Source organism: Babylonia areolata, chromosome 30 (genome assembly GCF_041734735.1).
Source record: "Babylonia areolata isolate BAREFJ2019XMU chromosome 30, ASM4173473v1, whole genome shotgun sequence".
Classification (NCBI taxonomy): domain Eukaryota; kingdom Metazoa; phylum Mollusca; class Gastropoda; order Neogastropoda; family Buccinidae; genus Babylonia; species Babylonia areolata.
Window position 1 is genome coordinate 15,467,375 of NC_134905.1, and position 26,309 is coordinate 15,493,683.

Sequence of the window (26,309 nt, forward strand, 5' to 3'; positions counted from 1 at the left end):
TTGCAAACGTTTTGGTGCAGATAGTAAAAAAAAAAAAGGGAAATTACTCTGTAATTAATGCTAGGGGACTTAATTTATCACAAGTGAGTCTTGAAGGCCTTGCCTCTCTTGTTGTATTTTTTTCTGCAGTGGTCTCATGTAGTACTGGACCAGTGTGGAGTTGCAGCAAGCATGTAGCTAGTGGGGGTAGAAGAAGTTAAACATGATTTTTTTTTTCTTAGCAAAGTGAGAGCTGTATTATCAATGGTGTCTGAGGCATGGAACCCGCGCTTAGGCACCCAGCGAAAATCCGACCCCCAACAGAGAAAGGAAAGACAGGATCGACTTAGAGGCAGAAAAAATCGAACGAATTGAGGGTGCCGAGTCGAATCGAGTACACAGAATGTAAGAATACAATAAACACAAGCCGCATGCAACAAAATAAGGCCAAAAGGATACGCTGAATAGCCGAAAAAAGCGTAAGACGAGACAGAGCGTAAACCTGACAAGATGGCGTGGAGAGCCTTGGCCAAAGGAATGATTAAGCGCTTATAGTTTTTAGAGGCGTTTGATTGGCTGAGAGCGGGTGGGCCCGTCTTTTCACTGTTAGCCGCGCGAAATTTGGCCAAGCAGAGCAAACCAATAGGGCTAGTTTGCATCAGTTTGACATGGTACAGTATATGACACCAAATATGTCTTTATTACCAAGTGTACTGGGGCCAACACTCAGCTTATATCACAGATTGACATAAGTTTACATTTGGGCCAACAGCAAAGTGAGAGCTGTATTATCAATGGTTTCTCCAGTCAATGGGAAATCATTTACAGCTTAGTCTTTTGTGAAGGACTATGACTCTCAAAACTAGGAGGCAAAGTTGCTCTGGCTCTTAGTGCTGCAGCCTTGGGGAGCTAGTTGGCCTTTGAGAACCATCCCAACGCTGACTGTCCTAAAACCCTCTTGGCCGAGAGAGTGGGGATGTAACTTGGGCAAGACGCTCTCCACTATAATCAAATTTTAGCCCATATAGTTGGAACAGCAGTTGCCTTCTCTGCTGTTCTGATGGTCATAGTCGGACACGACTATCGTATTATATATATATTTTTTTTTATGAACTTAAAAAAAAGAAGTTTACATTTACATTATACAAATACATACTTTCAAAACAATCAAAACAAACAAAATGAAAAATTGAAGCATTTCAGCACAAGATATACACACACACATTACCATCGACATAAAAGTTTCACAGAGAAGCGTGCTTACACTTCTCATCCCTTGGCCCTATGTACCGCTTCTCTCTCTCAAGCTTCCCAATCAACCATCCACCCGTACAGACATATCTATACCTTCTATCAATATTTGTCTCGCTATCTATTGATCTACCGACCTATCTGTCTCTATATCTATAATTATTCATATCTACATCTTATACATCTCTTATGTATGTGAGAGACAGTGACACACACACACAACACACACACACACAAATAAAACCAAAAAAAACACACACACACAGATAGAAAAACAGATACAAAAGACCCTTCAGGACATAATAAAACAAAAAGAAAAGAAAAAAAAGAAAAAAAAAAGAAACCAATTATCATGACACGACAACAAACAAACATGAGTTGTGTGCGGCCCTTTCCCTTTCAACCTCACACACAAAGACACACAGCCAGAAGTAGCGGCCGGCCACACACCACTTAATTACCATATCTCAGGTTGCAGCGGATGGGTGTCTTGCACTGGGGGCATTCTGGAAACTTCACAGCCCTGCTCCCTGCTCCACCTCCTCCTTGGCCCTCGCCAGCACCGGTGGCGCCCTCACCTGCCTCCTCCGAGTCCGCGTCCGCGTCTGCGTCTGCGTCGTCTGTCTGGAAGTTGCGACTCATGTCCACCCAGCGGTCCAGAAAGCTCACTTCCTCCACATGACAGCAATCCTCCAGAAAAACCACGCGGTCGTCCTTTTCGAGCTTTCCCGAGGACATGTCCTCGTACAGCTGTTAGCAAGAGGACAAGAAAATGAAATAAAATAAAATGAAAAATTATTTTTAAAAAAAGAAAAAAAAAAGAAAAGGAAAACAAGAAAACAAACAAAAAAACAAGAGAAGCAAGGCCTTCAAGACTCACTAGTGATAAATTAAGTCCCCTAGCATTAATTACAGAGTAATTTCCCTTTTTTACTATCTGCACCAAAACATTTGCAAAATAAATAAAAATCCCATGCTTAGCAAAAGAAGTTCCTGTTTGAACAAAAAATGATAATAATGACTGCTCTTGTTGTTGGGTCAGAATATCAGATCAAAGTACCAAGTTTAGAGAATACAAAAAATATCAACAGTAAATGCAGTTTGCATATAATTAGGCTTCTTTTTTTTTCTTTTTTTTTTGTGCCCATCCCAGAGGTGCAATATTGTTTTAAACAAGATGACTGGAAAGAACTGAATTTTTCCTATTTTTATGTTTAATTTGGTGTCAACTGACAAAGTATTTGCAGAGAAAATGTCAGTGTTAAAGTTTACCACGGACACACAGACACACACACACACAGAAAACCGAACACCGGGTTAAAACATAGACTCACTTTGTTTACACAAGTGAGGCAAAAAGGAAGAAAAAACTTCTTTTGTAAAAAATGAGATCATGCCATCCTTTCTGCTGACTTAAAGACATGTCTTCTTAGAACTGTTTGCAAGAGGAAACCAACAACAAAAAAGAAAAAGAAAGAAGAAAAAAAGAAGCGAAATCTTTTTTTTCCGTAAAATGAGATCATGTAACTCTTTCCGCTAACGTAAAGACATGTCTTCCTAGAACTGTTTGCAAGAGGACAAAAAAAAAAAAAAAAAAAATAAAAGAAGAAAAAAAAAAAGAAGAAGCAAATCTTTCCATGTCCAATGAGATCATACAAATCTTTCTGCTGATGTCAAGACATGACCTTGCACAACTGTTAGCAAGACAAAAAAAGCACACAAAAAACGTGAACCCTTCTTTGTAAAATGAGATCATGGTATTCTTTCTTTGACGTAAAGACATGTCTTTTTAAAACTGTTTTCAAGAAGAAAAAAAAAAGAAAAAGAAAAAAGCAGCAAATCCTTCTTTGTAAAATAAAATCATGCAAATCTTTCTGCTAACATAAAGGCAGAAGACAACAACAACAACAACAAAAGAACAGAAAAAAAAGAGAAACAAATCCTTCTTTGCAAAATGAGATCATGCAAATTCTTTCTCATGTCTTCTTAGAACTGTTTTCAAAAGGACAACAAAAACAACAACCAAAAAAAAAAAGAAAAAAAAAAAAAGAGGCAAATACACACCCCCACAAACACACACTCTCTATTCCTCACGCTCAAGCTGAATAGCTACAATTAACAAGATGATATATGATCTATCTATCAATCTATCCATCTTTCAGCATCTTCATATACATATATCTGTCTACCTATCTATCTATCTATCTAGCTTGATCTATTTGTCTATTTATTTATTTATTTGGTACTTTTACTTGGAAGGGATGCTGTATTTTCTCTAGGTGGTGATTAAAAACAATCTATCAAAAAAAAAAAAGAAAAAAAAAAAAAAAAAAAAAAAAAAAAAAAAAAAAGAAGAAGAATGGATGAGGCGTGGGGAGTAAAAGATTAATCACAATAAAGATAAGTCACTCCCTAAGACGGGGCAGAACAGACAGCATGCACACAGAGACACAGACACGGACACAGACACACACATACACACACACACACATATACAGAGACACACGTACACACACATACACACAAACATTTGCTCTTTGTTGTAATTCTACTGGTTGACAAGATGGTTTGTTTTTATCTCGTTTATATTCTTTTTTTTTTTTTTTTTTTTAATGCAGATTGAGAAGAGAGGAACAGGGAAAGTAGTGATGACTCAGGGCATGGGTGGGGTGGGGCGGGGAAGGTGATGGATTTTCATCTAAAATCACAATTGTGGATAGACAGGAAACAAAAGAATGAATGAACATGCACACACGCGCAGACGCACACACATGCACGCACACACCACTCACGCACGCATGCACAAATGCACGCACACACACACACACACACACACGCACACACACACACATACATACACGCACACATACACGCACACACACGCACACACCACACATGCATGCACACACACACGCACACACACACACATGCACGCACGCACACACACACACACACACACACACACACACACACACACACATACTCACACACCACAAAGTTGACAAGTTGGTTTGTTTTGATCTCGTTTATATTCTTTTTTTTATGCAGATTGAGAAGAGAGGAACAGGGAAAGTAGTGATGACTCAGGGCATGGGTGGGGTGGGGCGGGGAAGGTGATGGATTTTCATCTAAAATCACAATTGTGGATAGACAGGAAACAAAAGAATGAATGAACATGCACACACGCGCAGACGCACACACATGCACGCACACACCACTCACGCACGCATGCACAAATGCACGCACACACACACACACGCGCACACACACACATGCACGCACACGCACGCACGCACACACACACACACACACACACACACACACACACCATGCACGCACACACACACACACGCACACATGCACGCACGCACACACACACACACACACACACACATACTCACACACCACAAAGTTGACAAGTTGGTTTGTTTTGATCTCGTTTATATTCTTTTTTTTATGCAGATTGAGGAGAGAGGAACAGGGAAAGTAGTGATGACTCAGGGCATGGGTGGGGTGGGGCGGGGAAGGTGATGGATTTTCATCTAAAATCACAATTGTGGATAGACAGGAAACAAAAGAATGAATGAACACGCACACACGCGCAGACGCACACACATGCACGCACACACCACTCACGCACGCATGCACAAATGCACGCACACACACACACACGCGCACACACACACATGCACGCACACGCACGCACGCACACACACACACACACACACACACACACACCATGCACGCACACACACACACACGCACACACACACACACCACACACGCACGCATGCAAAAATGCACGCACGCACACGCACACACACACACACACACAAAAGTTCCCTCACCTCAGGATCACAGAGAGGGCAGATTGGAGGGCAGGTTTCCCCGCACAAACCCGGACACGGGTGGCCGCAATCTGTCAGCTCTTTCAGACACGGCTGGTCGCATCGCTCACGATCGCACGGCTCGCCGCACCGCTGGGTGCATCTCTGGTGCTCACACTGCCACTCGCACTTCATGGCACAGGGCACGCAGGCATCTCCGCACTTTTTATCACAACGAGAGTGAGAACACCTGAAAAGAGGAGAAAAAGTCACTGTCATGCTGAAATAAAAAAAAAAAAAAGAAAAAAAAAAGGAAAAAAAGACTAAGCCATTACTGCGGTTAGTAGGGGGCTTAGTAGGTGGTGTCCTAAGTACGTTGAATCAGAACAGGCATCGATGAACACCACCGAAGTGACTCAGCAGCAATGCAGGGTCCCCTCTGGTGTGTGGCCTCCTGCTGACCTAACATCGATAGTTCCCTGTGGACTGCCGACGCTGGAACTGACGAACGAACCCGGGTGTAGCCGTGTATGGGGGAATCGAAATGAGCGGCGTGGGAGTAATGCCACTGAAACGGTGCAGATGATGGGGCAGCAAAAAAAAAAAAGAGAAAAAAAAGAAAGAAAAAGTATGGAGGTCTGAGAATGGGGTCAGGACTTTTCTTTCTTTCTTTTGCATTCGACAGCTATGCAGTCAGGGTCGAAGTCCGAGGGATGCCACAAACTCGGACGTCCGGTGAAGATCGGCTACCATCCCCCAGAGCTTGGTGTTGAGGTAGTGGATGGGCCATGGTCCAGGAAGACGACACCACATCGGTCTAATGTTGTCTGCGTAGCCATGTGTCGTAGAGTGCGTGCACAGCCGGTTTTGACTAGATCACGCCCCTTAGAGAGGCCACTGTGGCGCCGTCTTCGGTGATCTCCTGTTCTGCTAACAGTTTACAGTTAGCCAGGTTTTCTCTTGGGAGTTTTCCTTCTCTTGGAAGGACTGCCTGCTGAGGCTAACGGACTCCATCTGCCCGGGTTTGAAATCAGAGTTGTCCTTCTCCTAGACTATGTGGGTCCACGGCACTTTATTCCATATCATTTGGTGCAACCCTCAAAGGGAGGGCTCCCCCATCCACCACCTGGGGGATGCGCCCCTTCGCCGTATAGTCCCAGGGCGAGGTGTCAGGACGATCAAGCCGACAGTTTTCTCAGAACAATTAAAAAATGAATTATCTGTATTTATTTATTTGTTTATTTTATAAGTTATTTTATTTTATTTATTTATTTTATTATTTAAAAAAAAGTTTTGTTATATTTTATTTTATTTTATTTATTTTATTTTTTTTCTCAAGGCCTGACTAAACGCGTTGGGTTACGCTGCTGGTCAGGCATCATGCTTGGCAGATGTGGTGTAGCGTATATGAATCTGTCCGAACGCAATGACGCCTCCTTGAGCTACTGATACTGATGCTGATTATCAGTAACTCACATTCTTGTCAAGGTGAAAACGATGAGTCGGTCTTGCAGGTTATGATAATACTGCATATCTACATTATGATTATCATGATGGAAAAGAAATCCTATGACTCATATGTGCACCACAGTCATTACCTGATGTTATTGTCAGTGGTAACGGCTTCACTGATTGTCAAATGTTAGGCTACTGGTTCATTATGTGCTGAATGTGAATTGTGTTGAACTTGTGTTGTACTGATTGAAAAAGAACAGAACCTTCTTTGCAAGGGGAAAAAAAAAAAATCAGTGGATTGATTCTTTTTTTTGTCGATGCTGTTATTACTTGAAACACTTTTGATGTATTTTCCAATTCTAATAATGCACAGATAGCGGGAAGGCGGGGTGGGGCTGGGTGGTGGCGCTACGAGGAGGTAGAATAAGTGGGTCCACAGCGCGTGTGTGCGTGTATGTGTGTGTTGTGTGTGTGCGCACGCTGTGTGTTTTGTGTGTTTGTATGTAGGTATGTATGTATGTATGTGCCTACGTATATATGCATGCGTATACGTGCTTGTGTTCTTTCAATTTCTTTTTCTTTTTTTTTAAATACCTGTTGCATTTCTTGATTTAATCAACTGACATGACCTATTTTAATTTTTCTCTCTCGCCTATATTTCAAATTATATGCATATGTTTGTGTGGGGATGTTTGAGTGAATGTTTTTAGTGCTATTGTAAAGCGCATAGAGCTTCAAGAAAGTGCGCTATAGCAAGAAGTCTGAATAAATAAATAAACAAATAAGTCAGCCTGTTGAATCCCTTGCTCTCCTGGCACCACATGCATTGCTTGGTTCTAAACTTTTTGACAGTTACACATGACTAAATTCCTTCGTTGACCGAACTACGCCACTGGTCAGTTCCATACTACACACAGTTAGCAGCGGGTTACGACGACCATACTAGGCTCTTCCGTCCGAGCATTGCAACTGGCTCCTGGTGGTTTAAGTGTGGAGATTTTTACGATCTCCCTGGCAATGTATGCGCAGACATGCAAAGTGCTTGAACCACCCTTTTTGCGTATCCGCACACAGAAGATCAAACACGCACACTAAAAAAATCCTGTAATCCATGTCAGTGTTTGGTGGGTTAAGGACATACCCAGAAAATGGAGTATGGCTACCTAAATGGCACAGTAAAAAGGTCATAGATTTAAAAGCCCACTCGTACATGCGAGTGAATGTGGGAGTTGCTGCCCACGTACGCAGAAGGAGACGACAACAATCCCACCCAACTGATCAGGACACACACACACACACACACACGGTGACCTCTGACCTGTACTGACGGGGCCTGGAGCAAGGCGGGCACAGCACAGTATATAACACAACACAGCATAACACAGTATATAACACAACACAGCATAACACAGCACAGTATAGAAACACAACATAACACAGCATTCCACAGCACAGCACAGCACAACACAACACAGCAAAGCACAACACAATATAACACAGCAAAGCACAGCACAACGTGTCAGCAAAACACAGCCCAGCACAACAAAGCACACTATAACACAGCACAACACAGTATAACACAGCACAGCTCAGCATAACACAACACAGGACAACAAAGCACAGTATAACACAGCACAGCACAGCACAGCACAGCTCAACATAACATGACACAGCACAGTATAACACAGCACAGCACAGCTCAACATAACACGACACAGCACAGTATAACACAGCACAGCACAGCTCAACATAACACGACACAGCACAGTATAACACAGCACAGCACAGCTCAACATAACATGACACAGCACAGTATAACACAGCACAGCACAGCTCAACATAACACGACACAGCACAGTATAACACAGCACAGCACAGCTCAACATAACATGACACAGCACAGTATAACACAGCACAGCACAGCTCAACATAACATGACACAGCACAGTATAACACAGCACAGCACAGCTCAACATAACATGACACAGCACAGTATAACACAGCACAGCACAGCTCAACATAACACGACAAAGCACAGTATAACACAGCACAGCACAGCTCAACATAACATGACACAGCACAGTATAACACAGCACAGCACAGCTCAACATAACACGACACAGCACAGTATAACACAGCACAGCACAGCTCAACATAACATGACACAGCACAGTATAACACAGCACAGCACAGCTCAACATAACATGACACAGCACAGTATAACACAGCACAGCACAGCTCAACATAACATGACACAGCACAGTATAACACAGCACAGCACAGCTCAACATAACACGACAAAGCACAGTATAACACAGCACAGCACAGCTCAACATAACATGACACAGCACAGTATAACACAGCACAGCACAGCTCAACATAACATGACACAGCACAGTATAACAGAGCACAGCTCAACACAGCATGGTTCAACATAGCCCAACACAGCTCAGCACAGTACAGCACAACACGGCCCAGCACAACAAAGCACAGTATAACACAGCACAACATGTAAGCAAAACACAATACAACACAACACAGCACAACATAATCCAACACAGTATAACACAACACAACCCAACACATCACAACACAGCACAGCCCAACACATCATAACACAGCACAGCCCAACACATCACAACACAGTACAACCCAACACATCACAACACAGTACAACCCAACCAAACACAGCACAGCCCAACACATCATAACACAGCACAACCCAACACATCACAACACAACCAAACACAGCACAGCCCAACACAGCACAACACAGCACAGCCCAACACATCACAACCCAACACAGCACAACCCAACACATCACAACACAACCAAACACAGCACAGCCCAACACATCACAACACAGCACAGCCCAACACATCACAACACAGCACAGCCCAACACATCACAACACAGCACAGCCCAACACATCACAACACAGTACAACCCAACACATCACAACACAACCCAACACAGCACAGCCCAACACAGCACAACACAGCACAACCCAACACAACCATACACAGCACAGCCCAACACATCACATCACAGTATAACACAACCCAACCCAACACATCACAACACAGCACAGCCCAACACATCACATCACAGCACAACCCAACACATCACATCACAACCAAACACAGTACAACCCTACACATCAGGACACACACACACACACACACACACACACACAGCATGACAGCGGCGGTGACCTCTGACCTGTTCTGACAGGGGCAGGAGCAGGGCGGGCACTGGCAGCACGATGCCTGGCAGCCGTGGCCACACACCAGGATCTTGCGGCACCGCTGCGCGCACTGCACGTGCAGCCGGCCTCTCCGGCACTCCCCGCAGGTGCCCCGGCACCGGTGCCCGCACACCAGCTCCTGGCTGAAACACACACACAGACAGCAAACAGCAGTTGTTCCTGAAAGTATGCTGAATGACAGGTTTGTTTGTTGTTGGTTTTTTTTAAAGAATAGAATATGTCTTTATTACCAAGTGTACCGGGGTCACAAGGAATATTGGGTGGGGGGGGGGGCTAGGGGTGGGGGTGGGGGTGATAGTACATAACAAGGTACGAACATAAATCGAAAATCATGCACAAACACAGATACAGTAGAAATTAGGATACATACAACTGCATATCAATATAAAAACTTGTGCATACTCATACATGCACACACTGCACACACACACACACACACTCATACATACACACACACGCACACATGCATGCACGCACACACACAAACACACACACACGCGCGCACACACACACACACACATTCTCCCTCTCACACACACACACACACACGTTTGAACAGTAGCCGCATATTACATGTGGATGAGGCTGATGACTAGATCTTTTAGGTAGATGGTTGTTAATTGCACAATTCTAGTTATCATACTGGATTTGTTCGCTGAATGACAGTTAACTCATTCTACTCCAGGTACTCGTACCATGATTACTTCCCCTGTGGACCAGGTACCAGTATTCTCGTACCAACACGCTATTCCAGTTTCGTTCATTCTTGCTCGGTACAGTTAGCCATTCTAAGCTGACGCACACAGAGCAAACAGCATTTCACTTCAGTTCAGCGCAGTCACAAACACAGATACATACAAGCGCACATCAAATAAAAACTTGTGCATACTCACACATGCACGCACTGCACACACACACACACACACACTCATACATACACACACACGCACACATGCATGCACGCACACACTCCCACACACATTCTCTCTTTTTTTTTTTCTCAAGGCCTGACTAAGCCTGTTGGGCTGCGCCACTGGTCAGGCATCTGCTTGGCAGATGTGGTGTAGCGTATATGGATTTGTCCCAACGCAGTGACGCCTCCTTGAGCTACTGAAACTGAAACTGAAACTGCAGTCAAGGAGGCGTCACAGTGTTTCCGACAAAGCCATTATATGTATACACTACACCAAATCTGCTCCAAGCAGATGCCAAACACACACACACACACACACACAACAGCAGTTTAGTTCAGTTCAGTTTCTAAAGAAGGCATCACAGCATTTCGGCCAAAGACGTGGAACAAGCTCCCTGATAACCTCCGTCATTCTGATTCCGTCGCACCTTTTAAATCTCGTCTCAAAACTCACCTTTTCCCTCAGCAATAAGTTCAGTTGTGGCAGGTCCACTTCCTTTGCGTTAGCTGTGCTTGACTATGTGTGTATACATATGTATGTGTACATAACTACATGCATGTATATGAATGTGTATTGTGTGTGTGTGTGTTTATGTAAGTTTGTGCCTGCCTATGTGTGCGTATGTGTTAGGGTAGCTGTGTGTGTGTGTGTGTGTGTGTGTGTGTGTGTGTGTGTGTGTGTGTGTGTGTGTGTAGTCACATTTTGGTGTGTGTATGTAACATAGATGTAATGTTTTATGTTAACAAAAGCGTTTTTGTACAGCACCTAGAGCAGATTTCTGGATAGTGTGCTATATAAGTATCCATTATTATTATTATGATTATTATTATTATGAAATTCATATATATGTATATGTATATATATATATATATATATATATATATATATATGTATTTGAACTTGGGAGAAAGGGTGAGAGGGGGACTTTCCTAAAAGCTGGCTGAATGACAATCATGACAGCCAATGATCATCAGGACAGCAGGCTTCAATAGTAGTAGGAATCATAGCGATGATGTGCTCTTCTATAGCACTGTTCCCTCGCTGACAGTGACACACTCACAGCACTGAACCAATTACATAATAACAAGAAAAGAAACGACAATACTCAAGGACATACAAATAACAAATCTACTCTACAAAATGCATGTTTCGAAGGAGAAGCAACAATCACCAATCCAAAAAAAAAAAAAATAATAAAATAATAATAATAATAACACTCAGAAAACAATCACTATCCTCACATCATTAACAACACACACACACACACACACACACACACAACTGACCCACACTCACTGGAGCAGAAAGGCAGTGTCTTTTAACAACAATACAACACAACAACAACTCACCCACACTCCTTGGAGCAGAAGGCAATGTCTTTTAACAACAATACAGGACAACAACAACTCACACACTCATTGGAACTGCTGGCAGTGTCTTTTAACAACAATACAACACAACAACAACTCACCCACACTTATTGGAGCAGAAGGCAATGTCTTTTAACAACAATACAACACAGCAACAACTCACCGACACTCAATGGAGCAGAAGGCAGTGTCTTTTAACAACAATACAACACAACAACAACTCAGCCACACTCCTTGGAGCAGAAGGCAGTGTCTTTTAACAACAATACAACACAACAACAACTCACCCACACTCAATGGAGTAGAGGGCAATGTCTTTTAACAACAATACAACACAATAACAACTCACCCACACTCCTTGGAGCAGCTGGCAGTGTCTTTCTCGTAGCACTTGGCGTTGTGCGTATGACCGCAGTCTGCACTGACCGCACTGACCGTCTGCTTACAGTGGAGGGAGCAGGGCTGACCACACAGGTCCTGGCACTGGTGGCCGCAGGCCAGCGTCCTCGGGCAGGGTTGCTGGCACTGCTCCAACGTCGCATCCACACCTGTTTCCGTCGACACAATGGAGCGGGCTGGAGTTCTCTCTTAGAATGATTTTTTTTTTTTTTTTTTTCACAAAATACCCAGATACAAGAAATAGAGGACAGAGGAGGAAGAGGAGGAGGAGGAGGAGATGCTTCAATGTCGCATCCACACCTGTTTCCGTCGACACAACAGAGCGGGCTGGAGTTCTCTCTTAGAATGATTTTATTTTATTTATTTTTTTTTTTTTTACTTTTAAAATTTTTTTTTATATTACACAAAATACCCAGATACGAGAAATAGAGGACAGAGGAGGAAGAGGAGGAGGAGGAGGAGGAGGAGGAGGAGATGCTTCAATGTCGCATCCACACCTGTTGCTGTCAACAAAATGTAGTGGGCGCGTGTTCTCTCTTGGAATGATTTTTTTTTAACTTTTTTTTTTTTTTTTTATTACACAAAATACCCAGATACGAGAAATAGAGGACAGAGGAGGAGGAGGAGGAGGAGGAGGAGGAAGAGGAGATGCTCCAACGTTGCATCCACACCTGTTTCCGTCGACACAACGGAGCGGGCTTGAGTTCTCTCTTGGAATGATTTTTTTTTTTACTTTTTTTTTTTTTTTTTTTAACACAAAATACCCAGATACGAGAAATGGAGGACAGAGGAGGAAGAGGAGGAGGAGGAGGAGGAGATGCTTCCACACCTGTTTCCGTCGACACAACGGAGCGGGCTTGAGTTCTCTCTTAGAATTTTTTTTTTTTTTTAATTTTTTTTTTTTTTTTACACAAAATACCCAGATACGAGATATAGAGGGCAGAGGAAGAAGAAGAGGAGGAGGAGGAGGAGGAGGAGAAGATGCTTCCAGACCTGTTTCCGTCGACACAACGAAGCAAGCTTGAGTTCTCTCTTAGAATGATTTTTTTTAAACTTTTTTTTTTTTTATTACACAAAATACCCAGATACGAGAAATAGAGGACAGAGGAGGAAGAGGAGGAGATGCTTCAATGTCGCATCCACACCTGTTTCCGTCGACACAACAGAGCGGGCTGGAGTTCTCTCTTAGAATGATTTTTTTTCTTTTTTTTTTTTACTTAAAAAAAAAAAAAAATATTACACAAAATACCCAGATACGAGAAATAGAGGATGGAGGAGGAAGAGGAGGAGGAGATGTTCCAATGATGCATCCACACCTGTTGCTGTCAACAAAATGTAGTGGGCGCGTGTTCTCTCTTGGAATGATTTTTTTTTAACATTTTTTTTTTTTTTTTTATTACACAAAATACCCAGATACGAGAAATAGAGGACAGAGGAGGAAGAGGAGGAGGAGGAGGAGGAGGAGGAGATGCTTCAATGTCGCTTCCACACCTGTTTCCGTCGACACAACGGAGCGGGCTGGAGTTCTCTCTTAGAATGATTTTTTAAATTTTTTTTTTTACACAGAATACCCAGATAGAGAAATAGAGGACAGAGGAGGAAGAGGAGGAGGAGGAGGAAGAGGAGGAGGAGGAGGAGGAGGAGGAGATGCTTCAATGTCGCATCCACACCTGTTTCCATCGACACAACGGAGCGGGCTTGAGTTCTCTCTTAGAATTTTTTTTTTTTAACTTTTTTTAATATTTTTTTTATTACACAAAATACCCAGATACGAGAAATAGAGGATGGAGGAGGAAGAGGAGGAGGAGGATGAACTGTAATGAATTTGTTTAATTAGGGAAGTGGTACGGTATAAATATACGTGCTTCTTAACACATTTGATTTTTTTTCTTCTTTTTTTTTTTTTTTTTTTACAAAATACACAGATGCCAGAGATAGAGGAAGGAGAGGAAGAAGATGAAGCGGAAGAAGCAGAAGACGATGACGAGGAGGAAGGAGAGGAAGAAGATGAAGCAGAAGAAGAAGAAGACGATGACGAGGAAAGAGGGGAAGAAGATGAAGCAGAAGAAGAAGACGATGACGAGGAGGAAGGAGAGGAAGAAGATGAAGCAGAAGAAGAAGACGATGACGAGGAGGAAAGAGAGGAAGAAGATGAAGCAGAAAAAGGAGACGATGACGAGGAGGAAGGAGGGTAAGAAGATGAAGCAGAAAAAGAAGAAGACAAAGACGAGGAGGAAGGAGAGGAAGAAGATGAAGCAGAAGAAGAAGACGATGACGAGGAGGAAGGAGGGAAAGAAGATGAAGCAGAAGAAGAAGAAGACGATGACGAGGAGGAAGGAGAGGAAGAAGATGAAGCAGAAGAAGAAGAAGACGATGACGAGGAGGAAGGAGAGGAAGAAGATGAAGCAGAAGAAGAAGAAGACGATGACGAGGAGGAAGGAGGGGAAGAAGATGAAGCAGAAGAAGAAGAAGACGATGACGAGGAGGAAGGAGAGGAAGAAGATGAAGCAGAAAAAGCAGAAGACGATGACGAGGAGGAAGGAGAGGAAGAAGATGAAGCAGAAGAAGACGATGACGAGGAGGAAAGAGAGGAAGAAGATGAAGCAGAAGAAGAAGAAGACGATGACGAGGAGGAAGGAGAGGAAGAAGATGAAGCAGAAGAAGAAGACGATGACGAGGAGGAAGGAGGGGAAGAAGATGAAGCAGAAGAAGAAGACGATGACGAGGAGGAAGGAGGGGAAGAAGATGAAGCAGAAGAAGAAGAAGACGATGACGAGGAGGAAGGAGGGGAAGAAGATGAAGCAGAAGAAGAAGAAGAAGAAGACGATGACGAGGAGGAAGGAGGGGAAGAAGATGAAGCAGAAGAAGAAGAAGACGATGACGAGGAGGAAGGAGAGGAAGAAGATGAAGCAGAAGAAGAAGAAGACGATGATGAGGAGGAAGGAGGGTAAGAAGATGAAGCAGAAAAAGAAGACGATGACGAGGAGGAAGGAGAGGAAGAAGATGAAGCGGAAGAAGCAGAAGAAGATGATGAGGAGGAGGAAGGAGAGGAAGAAGATGAAGCAGAAGAAGCAGAAGAAGAAGAAGAAGATGACGAGGAGGAAAGAGAGGAAGAAGATGAAGCAGAAGAAGAAGAAGACGATGACGAGGAGGAAGGAGAGGAAGAAGATGAAGCAGAAGAAGAAGAAGACGATGACGAGGAGGAAGGAGAGGAAGAAGATGAAGCAGAAAAAGAAGACGATGACGAGGAGGAAGGAGAGGAAGAAGATGAAGCGGAAGAAGCAGAAGAAGAAGAAGAAGATGATGAGGAGGAGGAAGGAAAGGAGAGGAAGAAGCTGAAGAAGTTGCTCCAACATCGCCTCTATACTTGAAGTCGTCGGCAAATGTATTGGGCATGAGTTTTAAAATTATTTTACATAAAATACACAGATATGAAAAATAGAGGAGGAGCTGAAGAAGAAGAAGAAAGAAGGAGGAGGAGGAGGAGGAAGAAGAAGAAGAACAAGAAGGAGGAGGAGGAGGAAGAACAAGAAGAACAAGAAGAACAAGAAGAAGGAGGAGGAGGAGGAAGAAGAAGAAGGAGGAGGAGGAGTAGGAGGAGGAGGAGGAGGAAGAAGAAGAAGAAGAAGAAGAACAAGAAGAAGAGGCATAACATACATGTAAGCACACACACAGACACACACACACAAACACACACACACACACACAGACACACACACACACACACACAAACAAACACACACACACACACACATCCAACACCTTCACAGAGGCAGAGACGGAAGAGGATGGGGGGGCGGGGGTGGGGGGGGGGGGGATGTGCGCAGGAAAGAGTCGCAACTAACCACACGGCATCTTCTAAAGATGTCCACAGTGAAAGTGAAAGGATTTTAAAACACAGAAAGAAAAAAACACAACCAACACCTTCACAGAGGCAGAGACGGAAGATGAGGGGGTGTGGGTGTGTGTGTGTGTGCAGCAAAGAGTCTTAACTCTTTCCATACGAACGGCAAAAGAGACGACGTTAACAGCGTTCACCCCAATTACCATCATCAAAATATTGCAAGCGGAAGGCTCTTATACTGAAGATGTGAATGTTGACAAAGAATACCACAATTCTGACAACGGAAGCTAAAGGTTGGGTCATTCAGACACCCACTGGACATCCCCGAGGGGTCTGTGTAGAGGAGAAGAGAGGACTGGCTGTACTGAGTGAGTTAACTAACCACACGGCATCTTCTGAAGATGTCCACAGTGAAAGTTAAAGGACATTAAAACAAAAGAAAGAAAAGAAAAAAAAAACCCACATCTAATGCCTTCAGAGAGGCAGAGAGTGGAGGGTGGGGGGGGTGGGGGGTGGGGGGGCAGGGGGTGGGGGAGGAAAGAGTCGAGTCTTCATCAACCTCACGGCATCTGAAGATGTCCACGACGAAAGTGAAAGAACGTTAAAACGAAGAAACAACACAACCAATGCCTTCAGAGGAGGGTGCAAGAAAGAGTCGAGTGGCGACTGACCGCACGGCATCTTCTGAAGATGTCCACAGCGAGGCAGGGCCTTCTCCGTCTCCCTCATGCAGTGGGCGTGCTCGCAGCATGCGTGGTCCTCCTCGCACGTCTGCTCGCACTGCGGGCACTTGCGAGAGCAGGGCATCGGGCACTGCATGTCCTCGTGCCCCGTGCTGACGTGGCAAACTCTCGGGCACCGGTGACCGCAGGGCAGACGAACGTCACACCGCTTCTCACACCCTCCCTCTGGCGCCTGCAGATAGTGCGTTGTCAAATGATATGATGATGATTCTTCTTCTTCTTCTTTGTTCATGGGCTGCAACTCCCACCTTCACTTGTATGTACACGAGTGGGCTTTTACGTGTAAGACCGTTTTTACCCTGCCATGCATGCAGACATACTACTATTTTGGGGGAGTGTGGGGGGGGGGGGGGGTGCATGCTGGGTATGTTCCTTGTTTCCATAATGCTGATATGGATTACAGGATCTTTAACATGCATCTTTGATCTTATGCTTGCACATACACATGAAGGCATAAGCAGGTCTGCACATACGTTGACCTGGCAGATTAAGAAAAATCTCCATCCTTTAGCTACCAGGCGCCGTCACCGAGATTCGAACCCGGGGCCCTCAGGTTGAAAGTCCAATGCTTTAACCACTCGGCTACTGCACCCGTCAATGACGATGATGATATGGATACTTATAATAAAGTGCTTGTCCTCGGTCTGACACCAAGCTCTAAGCGCTTTGCAAACACAGAGTCATTTGCACAACACACTGTGTACCTGTGTTGAGCCGACTGATGGCTGCCATTGGGCGCTCATCATTCGTTTCCTGGGGTTATTCAATCAGGTTCCAGTCACGTACACATATACTCACACAGACATGTAACATTTTACCTGTATATTACCATTCTGTTTATCTACCCCGCCATGTAAGGCAGCCATACTCTGTTTTCTGGGGTGTGCATGCTGGGTACGTTCATCCCTACAGCAACCTCTCACAAAATGACAGATTCATCAGCATACTGACGTTGGTCATCACATGCAAGAAGAAGAAGAAGAAGATGATGATCATAAGAATGAAATAAAGTGATGAGACAAAATAAACAAATACGTAAATACACTGAAACATAGTTAAGGTAACCACCGAAAACGGAGTATGGCTGCCTACATGACGCCTACATGACGAGATAAAAAGGGTCATACACGTAAAAGCCCACTCGTGTACATACAAGTGAACGTGGGGAGTTGCAGCCCACGAACGAAGAAGATGAACGACAACAAAAAGAAGGAACGGTGAAGGGAAACGGTATGTAGAAGGGAAATAAATGGGGGGAAAAAAAGCAACAACAACAACAACAACAAAAAAAAAGAACAATGGGCCACGCTCAGTCAACCCGCACATAATTGTTATAATTGTTACAGTTGTTTGATGTTAGCGTTTGCTTCTATATTGTGCCTATGTCTCCCCTTTTAATGTCTTATTTTTTTCCAATGCTCTGTATCTTCCCCCCTCCCCCCCCCCCCCCACACACACACATATGCGCACACACACATCATTCATCACCCTCTGCCCAATACCGTTCCCACCTCCACACTCCGCCCTCCACACCCCGCCCCCCCCCCCCTTTTTTTTCTTTTTTTTTCCTCGTCTAATATCACTTAAAGTGGAAGACGTTAAACTGAAGACTACTACTACTACACACTGACACAACGACGACAACAACAACGACGACGACAAGAGAGAAAATAAAAACAACTAGGACTCGCCTTCTGAAAGTCCGCCGCCGTTTTAGCCAGGGGACCCTTCTCGTTGGGGTGGTTCTGACAGGCCAGGGACAGACCCTCGCCCAGGGTCCCTTCGGCTGCTGCCCTGTCCACCACCTTGCGCAGCAGGTCGCTGCTCCTCTGCAGCACCTCGAAGTTGCCCACCACGTACAGACCCATCTGCCGTCAGCAGCAGTGGTGTTGTGATGATGATGACAGCAATGACGATAATAATAATAATAATAATAATGGTATTTATGTAGCGCTGAATCTTGTGCAGAGACAAATCAAAGTGCTTTTGCACCAGTCATTCACACGCATGCATAACTCTAAAACTGTAGAAACTAAAGACAAGGAAAAGGGCAGGCAAGGGAGGCTATTTTGGCTACGATGGATATAACGGATATAAGCCTGGGCAACGTAATATGGAAGGCAGGCTGTTGCCCATGCAGCTTGTCCTCCCTCTCCACCTCGCTGACAGATCCAAAGGAACAGCAAGGCTGTTACGTTTTGGTGCCAACGCGGCTGCAGGAGCTGCCGGAAAGTGACAAAGTTTGCCGTCCAACCGCCTTAGAGGCCCCGCACCAGATTTTCTGTCAGGGTTTACTCCCTTAGCTAGGTGGCTGCAGGTAGCTCTCCAGAGTTGGCGCCCTTTGATGGGTCATTTAATTCCACCAGGGTGTCTAGCCACCCTCCTCACCATCCTCCTGAGAGGACTGGTGGGGGTGCTGGTTTAGTTGCTAGCAATTTGACCCTAGGCCCTGTGACAGGTTGTACTGGGATCCAGGTTACCAGTAGCAGATATATGTATCTGACCTGACCATCGATTACGATGACAGTAATGTACAAAACAATAACAGCATCAGAGATAATAATGATGATGATGATACTGATGATGGTGATGATGATCATAATAATGATAGAATAATAATAATATCTATAGTAATAGGAAGAAGAACAAGAACAAGAACAAGAAGAACAACAACAAGATGATGATGATGATGATGATGATGATGATGACAACAATGATGAATACTTTCATAGTAATAAAGTAACAGCAATACTACTACTACTTCTAATATCAACAACAACATTAACAATCATCATCATCATCATAATCATAACAGTAGTGATGATTTTTTTTTAAAAGAAGATTATAATGATAATGATGAATATGACAATAATAACTAAATCAATAATAGTTATAATAACAATGACAATGATAAATAAATGAATACTATGACTACTACTACTACTACTAATACCAATAACAATGATAATGATGATCATCATCATCGTCACCATGATAATGGTGATAATAACTAAATGAGTATTTTTTGAGACTGTGTATGAGAAATCAAGTAAAATGTCATGGCTTTGATAAACACACACGCACAGACACACACACACACACAGGCACACACACACTAACACACACACACATACACTCACACACACACACACACACATGCGCATGCACACATGCACTAACACACACACAAACACACAAATACCAGTAAACAAAACTTACCCACGGGTGAGAAATATTAAACCAACTGTCTTATTTACTTTATTTCATTATATTTCTGTAAAATTACTTTGTAATTTTTATAACATCTTTATAGTGTTATATACTGATGTGCGGATGCTTTTGAAATGGGTAAAATTAGGGAAGGATCACCTTTGAAGCAAGTGTTTGGAAAATGGAAAAATGTGAAATGACACTGGCATTATGGTGGAAACAAATTGTGTGTATATTTATTACCTGTTAGTCTATTATCTACCTTTATCTATCTATTATTATTATTATCATGACCACTATTACAATTATCTACTTCATCCCATGATTTATTATCATTTTTATTTTAATTATATCTTTTATTATTATTATTTGCTGTTATTATTATTATTATTCTTATTATTTTTTTTTTTTTTAACTATTATTAGTATTATGATTATTATTATTATTAATATTAGTCTTTTCTTTTGTTTTGCGTGCTCGAGCGTGCTCCCCACCCCACAATACACTCACAGCCGACACCATCATGTACACTTATGTGAGCAACATGCTTGTGGATAGTGCTGAAGTAACTTGTCCCTCGCCCTTTTCTTCTACTGTTTCCATGCGCTGCCTAATGGTCAAAGCGCTGGACTTTCAATCTGAGGGTTCGGGGTTCGAATCTTGGTCATGGCACCTGGTGGGTAAAGGGTGGAGATTTTTTTTCCAGTCTCCCAGGTCAAACTTACGTGCTGATCTGCTTGCGCCTGATACCCCCTTCGTGTGTGTATACGCAAGCAGATCAAATATTCAATCCATGTACTCCATGTCAGTTTCAGTTTCAGTAGCTCAAGGAGGCGTCACTGCGTTCGGACAAATCCATATACGCTACACCACATCTGCCAAGCAGATGCCTGACCAGCAGCGTAACCCAACGCGCTTAGGCCTTGAGAAAAAAAAAAGAAAAAAAGAAAAAAAAGGTGAATAAATAATAGATAAGCTTACATAAATAAATAAATAATAATTATGATAAAAAAAATAAAAACAAAGGTAGTAGTAATGATAATAATAATAAAATAATAACAATAATAATAATAATTAATAAATAATAAATAAGACAACATGTCAGCATTCGCTGGGTTATGGAAACAAGAACATACCCAGCACGAAAACCTCCGAAAACGGAGAGTGAGTTCCTACACTGCAGGGTACAAACGGTCATGCATGTAAAAGCCCACTCGTGTACACATGAGTGAATGGTGGGAATTGCAGCCCACCCCATGATCGAAGAAGAAGAAGAAGAAGAAGAAGAAGAATGACTGCATTGTACAAAAAAATAGAAACACATATAATGAACGGACCGTAGAAAAACAATGACATGTGCAGCATCAATTTAATTTAGTTCAGCTCAGTTCAGTTCAGTTGTTGTAGGTCCCCACATGAACCTCCTTTCAAATAATAATATACAGAAGTAGTGCATACAATATCTGATTATTGATCTTTTTTTTTTTTTTTTGTCCTAATCCCACTTCCCCCATCCCACCTCTCACACACACCCTTCCAGTATTATGTTGTTGTTTTTTATCTTTCTCCAATCACTGACACTCACCTTCTCCATTTTAGATTTTGTACTTCCAATCTTTTCCACATTCTGTTCTCTCTCTCTCTTCCTTTCTTTGTCCCCCCCCCTTGCCCCCCCCCCCCACCCCACCCCACCCCACCCCTCCCCTCCAACCTCAACCGCCCCCATTTTCATTCGAATATACAGAAATGTCGATTTCTAATTAATAATAACAATCATCATTAGGGTTGGAAATGATAATAATCCAAATAATAATAATAATAACATAATATAATTTATTTTCAGTCTAATATCGTCATCTTAGATGCACAGACTATAAACAAATAAACGAAAGATCACTTCAGTTACTCAAGGAGGTGTCACAGCGTTCAGATACGCTACAACACATCTGCCAAGCAGATGCCTGACCAGCAGCGTAACCCAGCACGCCTCCTTGAGTTACTGATACTGATACACACACACGCACACACACACACACACACACGCACACACACACGCACATACACACACACACACACAACAACCGGGAACTATCAATCAGTCAAATGCATACAGTAATTCAATAAGATTAAGGCAGATCCATACATTATCAAACAGGATAAAACTGAACGCTTTTATAACTAAGTTCAGCAAAGATGTTAGGTGCATATGTGGAGAACATATATCAAGCAACCATATAATATTCGAATGTCAGAATCTAAAATGTTTTTTACCAGACTTCACCAAAAGTTCTTTTGAATGTGTTATTAACAATTCCAATATGTTATTTGCTGTTGCAGAAGGTTTGCTGCGTAGTCTAATAGGACATTTGTTATAGTTGTTTGATGTTGGCGTTTATAACGTTTCCATTTTCCCTAGCGTTGTCTCTCCCTATTCACCCTCCACACATACACACACTTTTACCCCCACCCCCCTCCCACAACCCCTACCCCCACGGTTGTTTTTTTTTTTTTGTTTTTTTTTTTTTCCGTCTAATATCACTTCAAGTGGAAAGACATTAAACTGAAGACGAACGAACACACACACACACACACACACACACACACGCACCCACACACACACGCACACACACACACACACACACACACACACACACACACAAAACAACAACAAACAACATACAGACAGGTCACAAGATAATCCATTCAGCAGGAGCGAGATTTTCCCCTTTTAACCCTGACCTTGGCTCTGGACAAAGCGACGACGATCCTGTTGTCGAACTTGAGGAAGCCGATGTCATCGTCGTTGTTGCTGCGGACGAGGGAGAGGATGACGATGTCATTCTCCTCCCCCTGGTAGTTGTCCACGGACGACACCCGCACGCCTTCAAACGTCCGCTGCGGCATGCTCTTGCCCAGAAGGCGAATCTTGAAAACAGAGGCACACGATTTTTTTTTTTTTTTTTTTTTTTTTTTTGGTGATGTTAGTCTCAGTTGCATACAAGTTACAGAGCACATGTTTGGTTTTTTGTTATGTTTTTTGTTTGTTTTTTTGTTTGTGCTCTCTGCACATGGCTTTTTTTCATTAGCCGAAAAAACAACAACAGACAATAAAATAAATGAATATACAAATAATAATAACAATAATGATAATAATAATAATTAGTATTTATATAGTCTGAATCTTATGCAGAGACAAATCAAAGCGCTTTTTAGATAGATAAATAAATAGATAAATAAAAAGAAAGAAGATGATTAGTGAAAAATCAAGAGCAGAAAATAATTACACATTCGGGAATAAAGATAAACAAAAATGAATAAAGGGAATGGAGACAGATCCATTTGTACTTCTTTTTTTTTTGGTTTTTTTTTGCATGCTTTTTTAAAGATGGACTTATGTTACAAGGCTCTGAATTACCTGGCTGAAACAACGCATGATTACCTGGTCAGAATAGGGCATGATTTACTTGGCCGGAATGGGGCGTGATTTACCTGCAATCAAGATCGATGACACAGAGATCAAGTCAGTCGACAAGTTTTGCTACCTGGGCAGCACCCTATGCAGCAACGGAGCCCTTGATGCAGAAGTGACGCTGCGCATCGCCAAGGCCAGCTCCGCCTTTGACAGACTCAACAACAGGCTGTGGAACAACAAAGGCATCAGGCTCAGCACCAAAATCAAAACCTACAGAGCTGTTGTGCTGACCACCTTTTTGTACTGCTGTGAAACATGGATGACGTAGCACCGTCACATTCAACAACTTGAGCAGTTTCACCAGAGATGCCTATGAAAGATCCTCAGCTATACTGCACAGGACACGTTGTCCGCATGACAGACAGCAGGATCCCGAAGATGCTTTTGTATGGCCAGCTGAAGGAAGGCCACCGTGAACTTGCAAGACCCTGCAAGCACTTCAAGGAACACCTTGAAGACAAACGTCAAAGCCTGTAACATAGACATAGCTTCCTGGGAAACTGATGCCCTTGACTGCTCTCGCTGGAGGATGCTGTGCTCTAGTGGCATAAAGACGTTTGAAAACAAGAGAACGCTGGCCATTAAGGAGAAGCGTGAGTGAAGGAAGCAGGCCTCAACTTATGGAGACGTTTTCCCTTGCAACACCTGTGAGAAGTGCTGCGCATCCAGAATCGGCCTCTTCTCCCATATGAGGACACACACCGACAGATTCAACAACTTGAGCATAATTTACCTGACTGGAATAGGGAAAGTTTGCCTGGCTGGAATAGGGCGCGGTTTGCCCAGGCCATGATTAACCTGGCCAGATATCATTTACCTGTGCCAGAATAGGGCATGATTTACCTGGTCAGAATAGGGCATAATTTACCTGATCAGAATAGGGCATGTTTACCTGGTCAGAACAGGCCAGAATAGGGCATGATTTACCTGGTCACAATAGGGCATGATTTACCTGGTCAGAACAGGCCAGAATAGGGCATGATTCACCTGGTCAGAATAGGGCATGATTTACCTGGTCAGAACAGGCCAGAATAGGGCATGATTTACCTGGTCAGAATAGGGCATGATTTACCTGGTCAGAACAGGCCAGAATAGGGCATGATTTACCTGGTCAGAATAGGGCATGATTTACCTGATCAGAATAGGGCATGTTTACCTGGTCAGAACAGGCCAGAATAGGGCATGATTTACCTGGTCACAATAGGGCATGATTTACCTGGTCAGAACAGGCCAGAATAGGGCATGATTTACCTGGTCAGAATAGGGCATGATTTACCTGATCAGAATAGGGCATGTTTACCTGGTCAGAACAGGCCAGAATAGGGCATGATTTACCTAGTCAGAACAGGCCAGAATAGGGCATGATTTACCTGGTCGGAATAGGGCATGATTTACCTGATCAGAATAGGGCATGTTTACCTGGTCAGAACAGGCCAGAATAGGGCATGATTTACCTGGCCGGAATAGGGCATGTTTACCTGGTCAGAACAGGCCAGAATAGGGCATGATTTACCTGGCCGGAATAGGGCATGATTTACCTGGTCAGAACAGGCCAGAATAGGGCATGATTTACCTGATCAGAATAGGGCATGTTTACCTGGTCAGAACAGGCCAGAATAGGGCATGATTTACCTGGTCACAATAGGGCATGATTTACCTGGTCAGAACAGGCCAGAATAGGGCATGATTTACCTGGCCGGAATAGGGCGTGAGCAAGGTGATCTGGTCCCGCCGGTAGTCTTGCTTCAGCAGGTAGTGGCAGAGCGCCACCAGGTACTGGGCCTCGTGGGAGTTGCTGTAGCTCTTGGTCTCCTCGTCCCGGTCCTCAGGGTGGTGGTGGGAGACATAGAACACGTTGTGTTGCAAACCCTTCACCGAAGGCATGCTCTTCACCACCGCATGGTCTTGCAGCTAGTCAACACAAAAACCCCAGTAATATTAATAATAATGATAATAATACTAATAATAACAATCCTTGTGGGAGATGTAAAACACGTTATGTTGCAACCACTGACGGGCGCAATAACCGAATGGTTAAAGCGTTGGACTTTCAATCTGAGGGTCCCGGGTTCGAATCACGGTGAGGGCGCCTGGTGGGTAAAGGGTGGAGATTTTTACAATCTCCCAGGTCAACATAAGTGCAGACCTGCCAGTGCCTGAACCCCCTTCGTGTGTATACGCAAGCAGAAGATCAAATACGCACGTTAAAGATCCTGTCATCCATGTCAGCGTTCAGTGGGTTATGGAAACAAGAACATACCCAGCATGCACACACCCCCGAAAGCGGAGTATGGCTGCCTACATGGCGGGTTAAAAACGGTCATACATGTAAAAGCCCACTCGCGTATATACGAGTGAACGTGGGAGTTGCAGCCCACGAACGCAAAAGAAGAAGAAGAAGGCTCACCATCTGCTTAAAAAAAAAAAAAAATACATTTGTGATTGTCTGGGCTGATTTTGGTACAATCTCTGCACTGGTGTGCTTCTTTGTCTCCAAGTGTCTAACTACCGTAAAGTTCGGTCTATTGAGTGCACTGGTATATAAGCCACACCCACTAAATTTTGGAAAAAATTGAA

The 26,309-nt window shown here is 43.3% G+C and overlaps 1 protein-coding gene across 3 annotated transcripts in view; it reads right to left on the reverse strand.

Annotated features, from left to right (window-relative positions):
• LOC143275199 (NFX1-type zinc finger-containing protein 1-like) overlaps positions 1-26,309 on the reverse strand; it is a 71,298-nt gene that overhangs the window by 17,319 nt on the left and 27,670 nt on the right. For 2 of the 3 annotated variants that reach the window (XM_076579170.1, XM_076579169.1), the window contains exons 7-14: positions 25,425-25,643; positions 23,000-23,185; positions 18,742-18,918; positions 16,979-17,222; positions 12,414-12,612; positions 9,735-9,902; positions 5,079-5,307; positions 1,692-1,980 (exon numbers count right to left, since the gene is read on the reverse strand). In XM_076579170.1, coding sequence (XP_076435285.1) covers positions 1,692-1,980; positions 5,079-5,307; positions 9,735-9,902; positions 12,414-12,612; positions 16,979-17,222; positions 18,742-18,918; positions 23,000-23,185; positions 25,425-25,643 — 1,711 coding nt within the window. The remainder of the gene's footprint in view (positions 1-1,691; positions 1,981-5,078; positions 5,308-9,734; positions 9,903-12,413; positions 12,613-16,978; positions 17,223-18,741; positions 18,919-22,999; positions 23,186-25,424; positions 25,644-26,309) is intronic. The other variant, XM_076579171.1, reaches the window with a different exon arrangement.